General features: G+C 45.8%; 1 protein-coding gene across 1 annotated transcript; it reads left to right on the top strand.

Annotated features, from left to right (window-relative positions):
- Positions 1 to 2,140: 2,140 nt before the first annotated feature.
- LOC122421288 (free fatty acid receptor 2-like) lies at positions 2,141 to 5,368 on the top strand. The gene is made up of 2 exons (XM_043437153.1): positions 2,141 to 2,254; positions 4,395 to 5,368. The coding sequence occupies exon 2, from the start codon at positions 4,400 to 4,402 to the stop codon at positions 5,366 to 5,368; it is 969 nt and encodes a 322-aa protein (XP_043293088.1). The 5' UTR covers positions 2,141 to 2,254; positions 4,395 to 4,399.
- The last annotated feature ends 4,563 nt before the right edge of the window (positions 5,369 to 9,931 follow it).

Raw genomic sequence — 9,931 nt, 5'->3', positions numbered from 1 at the left:
GCTCCTTCTCAGCAGTTCAAACACCCCTCTTCAGCGCAGGCCTGTCCTGACAGCCTTACCTAAAGAAAGCCCTATGCCAGACTCTTTAGATTTGCTTCCTTCCTTCATTTGAATGTTTGTGTGTTTACCTGTTTACCCTGTGTCTTGCTCACTCATGTCCCCAGCATCCAGAACCACGCCTTGCACAGGGCCTTTGATGGCTGGGAAGCAGGGTGCTGGTGACAGGTGTGGCACGGTGGGGAGCAGTGTGACTCACTCCGAGGTAAACTTAGTTGAGTTGGACTGGAGATGCTGCACTGCCCACTCCCATGATGCCACTGGGTGGGGTCCCTGAAGCTCTGTGATTTAGTTAACAACTTAGTCTGAATGCCCATATGGCTGGGGTCTTAGGGACACCACGGATGTCCCAATACTGTGACTTGGGGAACAGGATGGAGATTAAAAAAAGAAGGTAAAAAGCACAGGTTCTGACTCACTCTGCTAGTATCATCAGCTAATAAGCTCTTACAGGCACATCCAACTCCAGTCCTTCTACTCCCAGCCACAAGTAATCAAGTGCCTGGGCTTCCCTGGTGGCTCAGCGGTAAAGAATCTGCCTGCCAATGCAGGAGATGTGGGCTCAATCCCTGGGTCAGGAAGATCCCCTGGAGGGGGGAATGGCCACCCACTCCAGTATCCCTGCCTGGGAAATCCCATGGACAGAGGAGCCTGGGGGGCTACAGTCCATGCGGCCGCAAAATGCTTGAACATGACTTAGCCACTAAACAACAATGATCACGTGCCTATCATAATCAAGGGACTGTGCTAGTTTCTTTTCCTAAGGACAGACTTCAAAATAGTCATTTCCAGGAGAACTGACCTTACCTAGACTCACTTCAGGAGGCACTGCCATTTTCCAAGCCAAAAGGGGGTTTCCTAAGAGATTCCTGAGGCTTTGAAAATGGCCCAGGGTCCTGGCACCTGCTAGAAGAGAGGGTTCTGCAGGTCTGCATGGCTGGGGGATGAGGATGGAGAAAAGAGATCCCTCTCTCAGCATTTTAAGCTGATGAAAGCAGCCTTATCCTTATCCGGCCATCTTCACCTTTCCAGTAAGTTTCTCTTGCTCAATCACATGCAGACAGTAAAACAGCACAAAATACCTTGGTAGAGAACGAAAGATAATTATGTTGCCTTCGTCTCCTGTGTATCAAGCATCAAAACCACTTCCTAGGTGCCCATTCTAGGATACACACCACGCGGGTTACAAAGGGCAGGCTGCAGAAATGTAGAGAGACCACGTGGGTACCAAGGTGGGGAGTGATGAGCTAAGTGAGAAGAGATCCTTTCTGGAGGAGAAACAGCTGAGGGTCATGTTTCCTGGGTCATGGGGAGAGAACCAGAGCCTCTGTTGGAAGTGTCAGGCAGCCAGTGGATAGATAAGCACGTTTCCTGAGGAGAGATAAGTATCTTGTATGTCTGCCTTGAGATGCTAGCAGGGAACAATGTGGACCCTAAACAGGTTAATGAGAGAACAGTGAGAAGAGAGGGTGATCCAAGCGGGACAGAGATCATGGTGGGAGGGGAATGACTCCAGAGGGGAGAAGAAGGGAGAGGAGAAGAGCCAGAAACAGGCTGCCTGGCAGCAACATGGACTGAGTCCATGTTACATGTTACATGGATAGTCTGAGTCCAAGGAAAAAATATCTGTTAAGAAGGGACCTAAAGGGCCAGAGGAAGTCAGACAATGCTCAAGATATTAACCAGATCCAGCCAGAGCTGCCTGGAAAGAGAACAGGAAATTGATCAGGCCAGGGGCCTTGAGAGAAAAGATGGGGTGGGGGTGGGGGGGGACAGGTGAGGAAAGAGCAGAGGGAGCAGGAAGTGGATGAGTGTGCAAAATTGTTTGGAATAATGGCCCACAGAAAGGAGAGAGAAGAGATTACTTGGAAAGCAGAAGGAGGAGAAAGCTCAAAAGACCGACTACGATCTGGATTCTGGAAGAAATATGTTTGGTGGGGCAGAATTTGGTGGGGGATCCAGGTAGAGTTGCCTTGGCAAGAGCTCAACTATTGACCTTTCTCTTTTTGACCACGTGGCTCCTCTAGGTATAAAAAACTGTTGTTTTTTGGGGGAAGTGGAAAGGTGGTGCAGTTAGACAAGGTTCGACTTGCTTCTGAGACCTGACATATTTGCAAAGCCATCCATCTGCTTCCAGGAAAAGGCAAGGCTCCTGACTTTGCTTGTGCTCAAGGAAGAGGCTGTTGGGATCACAACTGTAGGTGGAAGGGGGATGGAAGGAGTTTGGGTAGATAAACTTAGGAAGAGGGAGCAGAGTATGGGGTTGACTCTAGAAGGAGAGGAGGGAAGAAGGTCATGGAAATGAAAGGGGGCCAGGATAAGTCAAGGGAGAGAGGGTGCTGGTGAGGGCCAAGGCACAGGCAAGCACAGGAGGAACAGAAAAGGTGAGTTCACTGAGTTGGGTAGTCTCCCTTTTCACAGGGCCCTCTACTTCTGAGATTTTTCCAATTTAGAAGTGAGATACACGGGTGGGCCACCAGTAATATGTTACCAGTAACAGGTTAAGGACTCAAGTTAATTTTAAATGTACACTTGTTAATGATGAATGAAAGGAGATTAAACATTACTCTTTTTTTTAAAACTTTTTATTTCATAATGGAGAATAGCCAATTAACAATGTTGTGATAGTTCCAAGTGAACAGCAAAGGGACTCAGCCATGCATATACGTGTATCCCTTCTCCCCTAAACGCCCCTCCAATCCAGGTTTCTGCCTAACATTGAGCAGAGTTCCCTGTGCTGTACAGTGGGACTTTGCTGGCTGTCCATCTGAGATATAGCAGTGTGTTGTTGTTGTTGTTTAGTTACTAAGTCGTGTCTGACTCTTGCTACCCCATGGACTGTAGCCCACCAGGCTCCTTTGTCCATGGAATTCTCCAGGTAAGAATACTGGAGTGGGTTGCCATTTCCTTCTCCAGGGGATCTTCCAGGCTCAGCGATCCAACCTGCATTGGCAGGCAAATTCTTTACCACTGAGCCACCTACGAAGCACACAATAGTGTGTATAAGGAGATTAAAGGTTATTCTTGATTGACATACATCTCACGTATATGCTTTCTTTAAGGGGGAGAAGGGGTGAACTGGCTGGCAGCCTATGGGAACTGTGGTGGTTCTGGTGAAATCAATGGTTATATGTGAAGCAGAAGGAAAAAAGCCGATGCTGGGAGGACTTAGAATGATTCCCAGAGTCACATGACTGATCCATGGCATGGCCTGGACTAGAATCCTGGTCCCGGTCAGGCTCCTCTGTTACCCTACCTGAAATCTACAGGTTGTCTTTGAATGGCTCCGCATAGAACTGAGAAGGGGGGCATCTGAGGCTCACCTTGGGCTTGAGCTGCTTTCCCCTCAAGCTCAACCAAACTCCCATTTTCAGAGGTGAAGCTGAGAATCTTGTGTTCAAGCCCTGTGACTTGGGGAGAGAAAAGAAAAAGAAAAGAGGTCAAAGATCAGGAGAGGAAAAAGCCACAAGCAGGTCAAGTAGATTTTGGAAATGTTCAGAGATAGTCTTGGGGTTACCCAGTCTTCGTGAGGAACCACAGTTCACACAGCCATTCATTGACTGACAGAAGTTGATTCAGCATCTGCTATGTGTCGGGCACAGTTCTAGGTACTTAAGACAGAGGACCGCACAGCCCTCACACAGTGTCCTTTTTTTTTTTTTTGAAAAAAAAATTTTTTGTTTATTTGTTTTGGGCTGCTCTGGGTCTTTGTCGCTGTGCAGGGGCTTTCTCTAGTTGCAATGAGTGGGGGAGACCGACCCTTCATTGTGGTGACTTCTCTTGTTGTGGAGCATGGGCTCTAGAGTATGCAGGCTCAGTAGTTGGGGCACATGGGCTTAGTTACCCAGAGGCAGGCGAATCTTCCTAGACCAAGGATTGAACTCGTGTCCCTTGCATTGGCAGGCAGATTCTTAACCACTGGACCACCAGGGAAGTCCCCCTTTCTACTGGGGACTTGGAGACCTCAGAACTTTTCCTGTGGGAGCTTCTGAGACATCAAAACTCTTAAGACTCTCTCTCTCTCTCGCTCTCTCTCAATTTGCAGGGTGGAAATGGAGAAGTGAAAGATTCTAAAGAAATAATTTTCTTGTGTAATTCTGTTGTGTAGATTCTAAAGAAGTAATTTTGTTGTGAAGCAAAAAAGCACAATTTTGTTGTGAAGAAGGACAAGTTCTTTCTCCCTGACACCCAGGAAGAAGAATAGTGTTCCGTCTGCAGGGTAGGCAATAATCCCTTAGTGAAACAGAGGGGAGACGCAAAGAGTCCGATTCGCCTTGATCTGGGGCTAGGAAATTCAAAGTCAGAGAGAATTCTGACAGCATCTTTTGTCTCTTCAGGAAGGATGGCCCCAAGTCCCCAAAACCTGGGACTTCTCCTTGTCTACTTTCTATCTTTCGTCCTCGGTCTCCCTGCCAACCTCCTGGCGCTGCAGGCCTTCGTGGGGCGTGTTTGCCGGCCCCACCCCGCACCCATCCACATCCTCCTCCTCAGCCTGACGCTGGCCGACCTCCTGCTGCTGCTGCTGCTGCCCTTCAAGATGGTTGAGGCTGCGCATGATTTCGCCTGGCCCCTGGGGAACACGCTCTGTGCCCTCACAGGTTTCGGCTTCCACTGCAGCATCTACTGCAGCACGTGGCTGCTGGTGGGCATCAGCGTGGAGCGCTACCGCAGCGTGGCTTTCCCCGTGCAGTACAAGCTGAACCGCCGGCCCGTGTACGGAGTGATCGCTGCCGTGGCCATCTGGCTCTTGTCCTTCGGACACTGTAGCATTGTGATCATTGTCCAGTACTTACCAACCAACTCGTCGCGCGAGGCCAACAGCCTCCCTGTCTGCTATGACAACTTCACCCAAGAGCAGCTGCGCGTGGTGCTTCCGGTGCGGCTGGAACTGTGCCTCCTCCTCTTTTTCATCCCCATGGGGGTCACCATCTTCTGTTACTGGCGTTTGGTGCGAATCATTCTCTCCCAGCCGCAAGCACCGACCCGGAAGCGCTGGAGAGCCGTGGTGCTGGTTGTTGCGACGCTGTTCAATTTCCTGGTCTGTTTCGGGCCCTACAATGTGTCTCACGTGGTGGGCTTCTTCCATAAGACCAGCGAAAGGTGGCGGGTCTGCGCCGTGATGCTCACTGCTCTCAATGCCTGCATCGACCCTTTGATTTTCTATTTCTCCTCCTCAGCTGTGCGCAGAGCCTTTGATAAAAGGCTACAGAAGCTGCAGAGCGGGGGCGCCTCCCTGGCAGGGTACTGGAGGAGGCGAGCCGGACAGCCAGCTGCGGAGAAAGGAAATGGGAGCTTAAGTGTGGCCGTATGAGACTAGATTTGCCAGCCTGGGTTACTGTGTTTTGGGGAGAAGGGGGCTCAAAAAGGGGAACAATGAAACAGAACCAGGGCAAGTTCTCCTGTGCCGAGCTTAAGGGGCAAAGAACAGCAGTGGGTCTCTTAAATCCAACTCATCCACTGGGTGAGGGTTATCATGTTGTTCCCTGTGGTTTATGACATTTCCATCATTCGTGGCTAGTACTGCTTGTGGTAAGCTACAAGCCCTTTTATCCTGGGACATCAGAGCCGTGGAATTCCTTGCCTTCCCTACCCAGTGTCTGTAAGACGGCAGAGTTCATTAATAGGTATACCTCCTTATATTGTACTTCCAAGATACTGTGGTTTCCACCATTTGTAGGTTTGTGGCAGCCATATATGGCCAACAAAGTATTTCTAAGAGCAACACTTTGCAAAGAGCAACAAAGTATTTCTAAATTTAAAAAGTTTTTTTTTTTATTGGATGTAATGTTATTGTACAGTTTACAGTCTAAAGTATGGTATAAGCTTTTGTGTGCCTGTGTGTGTGTGTGTGTGTGTGTGTGTGTATGTATGCTCAGTCATGTCCAACTCTTTGCAACCCTGTGAACTATAGCCCGCCAGGCTCCTCTGTCCTTGGAATTTTTCAGGCAGGAAATACTGGAGTGGGTTGCCATTTTCCTATTCCAGGAGATCTTCCAGACCCAGGAATTGAACCCACATCTCTTGCATCTCCTGCACTGGCAGATGGATTCTTTATCATCGAGCCACCATGCACTGGAAAGCAAAATATTCGTGACTCACTTGATTGCAACATTCACTTTATTGCAGTGGTCTGGAAACAAACCTGCCATATTGCCAAGGTATGCTGTATCAACTACAGAATCCTTTAGCTTTATCTTTTGCCCTGAATCAGAAGTGGGTGATTTCCACATGTTGGGTCTGAACGTGCAACACAGGCAGAGGTCTACAGAGCAAGATAAGATGCTTCCTGTGAGCCCTGACTAAAGCAATTGAGGGCTCAGGTCTATAATAGGCAAGAAAAAAGTCCTTGAGAGAAAAGTCAGTGGTGGTGTGAAGAAACTTGGGTCAGGATATTTCCTAGTAGTTATGTCTTATTTTCAATCCCTAACACTGTGTATTTATATTGCTTTTTTTCCTTGATCAATCTTGCCAGAGGTCTGTTCATGTCTTTTGTAAAAACCCAGCTTTGCTCTGGCATTCATCTCTGTATTCTATTTCACTAATGTCTTAATTTTATCTTAATTGTTTCCTTACTTCTACTTTATTGAGTCTTTTCAGTTGTTCCTTTTCTTACTTTTTAAGGTTGGATACTCATTTATTTCAGCCTTTCTCCTTTGCTAATGTAAGTATATAAGGCTATTGCTCGCATGTGTGCTAAATCGCTTCAGTTGTGTCTGACTCTTTGTGACCCTGTGGACTTGGACTGTAGCCTGCCGAGAATACTGGAGTGTGTTGCCATGCCCTCCTCCAGGGGATCTTCCCGACCCAGTGATCAAACCCATGTCTCTTATGTCTCCTGCTTTGGCAGGCATGTTCTTTACCACTGGTGCCACCTGAGAAGCCCCATATAAGGTTATTCATTTCCCTCAATGAAGGAGCCTCAGGAGATGCGGGTTCATCCCTGAGTCAGAAAGATTCCCTGGAGAAGGGAATGGCAACCCACTCCAGTATTCTTGCCTGGAGAATCCCATGGACAGAGGAGCCTGGTGGACTAAAGTCCATGGGGTCACAGAGTCAGACATGAATGAAGCAACTTAGCATGCACATAAGAGCAGCTTTAGGGTGATGCCCCAATTTTGATTTGCAGAATTTTCATTATTTTGAGTTCTAAATAGGCTCTAACTTCCACCTGATTTTCTTTTCTTTGACTCCTGTGTTTAGAAATGATTCTTAATTTTCAAGCATATAAATTTTTATTGACCCTATTATTATTATTGTTGTTACTCATTGCTAAGTAAATCACACTGCCATCAGAGAATACTATTTTAATAGTACCAGTTCCTTGAAATTTGTTGAAAATTGTTTTTTGGTCTAGAATATAGTTTATCTCATGTTCCATTTGTGAAAAGAATATAGGTTCTGAAATTGTTGATGAGTTCTGTCTATACACTTTAGATCAAACTTGTTAATTTGGAATGTTCAAATCTTTATAACCTTTATTTACTTTTGTCCAATCTATCAGTTGCGTGGAAAGGTGGGTTACAGGCTCCTTCTATAACAGTGAACTTGTCTATTTCTCCCTGTAGTTCAGTCTTCTGAGAATGTTGAATGTCTTTTGACATTAATTTTCCTTAAAATCTGTTTTATCTGATATGAATACAGACACACCAATATGCATTTTTTCTTAGTAGTATTTGCCTAGTACATTTTTACCCATCCTTTTCTTTTCAAACTCTCAATATCCTGATGTTTTAGATGTGTCTTTTATAAGCAACACATACAGTAGTTAGGTTTTCTGTAATCCAGTCCTATGATTCAAAAGTATTTGTCTTTTAACTATATCCTTTCATTCATTTATATTTATATCATAATTAATTTAATTTCCAATATATTTGGATTTACTTCTGCCATCTTATTTTTAAACACTTTCATTGAAGTATACATACATATTAAAACATCATGCATATCATGCATGGCCTGATAATAAGTGTACTGGTCAGATGAATTGTCACTGTGAACATATTCAAACAAAAAAAACACCTACCATCTTATTTTGTGCTTTCTGTTTTCCTCATATTTTAATATTTCTTTTTTATCTTGCCTTGCCTTCCTCTGGGATTAAGTTTTTTTTTCCCCTTTGTTTTATTTCCTTTCATTTCTCATATCATTCTCATATTGATTTCTCACATCACTGATTTGAAATTATATGCTCTGTCTTTATTATTGTACTGATTATTTTTATATGTTAGGAGAGCCTTAGGGTAGGGAGAGACTACCCACTCTAGTATTCTTGCCTGGAGAATTCCACAGAGGAGCCTGGCAGGCTACAGTCCATGGGGTAGCAAAGAGTCAGACACAACTGAGTGACTAACACTTTCACTTTCACTGTGTTGATCTAAAATATAGATAGGATTTCTGATTTGAGAAGTTGTATTAACTGGAGGAAGGGAAGGCTCAATACTAATTCTATTTGCCAGTGTCATCCTGAAAAAAAAACTGTATGTTTGATTTTTTTTTTTTTTGGTCAGCAAAGATTAAAGAAAGCTCATCAGGGTAAAAGTCATGAACACACTTAGTGTCCTTTATTTGGTGGGCGGTTCACAGAGCCCCAGTTAGAGCCCCAATTTTGCAGTTAGAGTACTCGACAACGTCTAGTTCATATAATCTAGTTCAATGCAACGATTGTTGCACCTGCTGATAAATAATTCCTGGAGCATTGTGTTAAGGGGGAGAGGAGAATGGAAGGTTTGAAGATACCATTAGCAATACCACATCTCAGCCCTTTCCGGTTTTCAGGTTAATCGTGGGGAGGGTGCGCTTCCACGGGAAAGGAAATCAGGTCACTTGGTTTATGTAAACTCCTGTGAGAGCTCTGTCTCAGCTGGGCTCAAGATACCACACCCGCAATTAGCACTCCACAACCTTGAAACATATGCCATTTTGACGATAATACGTTGCTAACTGCTATCATTTGTTTCACATTAAACAAATATTGTTTTTCAAGGATAAAATTTTATTAAACATGTATTTTCAAGCCATCCACGCCATTCTACTTTCATACTATCCTGTGAGTCTCACCTGCTCGCCTGGCAGAGGCTCTGCTCCCACCCCCACTTGGGTGGAGACCTGCTGGCTTACGGAAGTCCATCGAAGAGCCCAGGCCTAGCATTTACAACATCATTCCCAGGAGGAAACTCCGCTACAGGGGCAGGGCGCAGAGTGATAAGAGCGAGGCAGGGAAGAGCAAAATGATTTGTGGACTTGAAGATTTTCCACCAGCATAGCAATGCTACTTTTGAACATCCCTGTGCATGTCTTTTTGTGCCCTTGTGGGAACATTCCTCCAGGGAGGGAAATACTGGGAGCATTGGCATCTGCATTTTCAGCTTCAGCAGAAACTGCCAAACGCTCTTCAAAGTGAGAGCATAAATCCAGCTCTTTCGAAGAAAAGGCTGGCAGAAGCCCCTGCTGCCACAACCACCTTCCCACCAGCTCTTCTTCCAACACTGGCCCTGTAGTCAACACACCGTCGGGAGTGGGAGGGAACAGACCAGGAATGTGCTACTTGCCAATAGGAAAATGAGCTCAAATGAGGCCTGAGACCCTCAAAGTGACCCAGTGGATTGGCAAATGCTCCAGATATACACATGGCAGGTATGTGTAAATGGACTATGTGTGTATGTCCATACATTGTACATCTAAACACATGGGCAGGACTTCCCAGGTGGCTCAGTCATTTAAAAAAAAAAAAATCCTCCAGCCAAGCAGGAGACTCAGGTTCAATCCCTGGGTCAGGAAGATCCCTTGGAGAAGGAAATGGCACCCCACTCCAGTACTCTTGCCTGGAAAATCCCATGGATGGAGGAGCCTGGTAGGCTGCGGTCCATGGGGTTGC

The sequence above is a fragment of the Cervus canadensis genome, chromosome 18 (assembly GCF_019320065.1).
Source record: "Cervus canadensis isolate Bull #8, Minnesota chromosome 18, ASM1932006v1, whole genome shotgun sequence".
NCBI lineage: Eukaryota > Metazoa > Chordata > Mammalia > Artiodactyla > Cervidae > Cervus > Cervus canadensis.
Note: the sequence above shows the minus strand (reverse complement) of the source record. Positions and strands in the feature narration are given on the sequence as shown.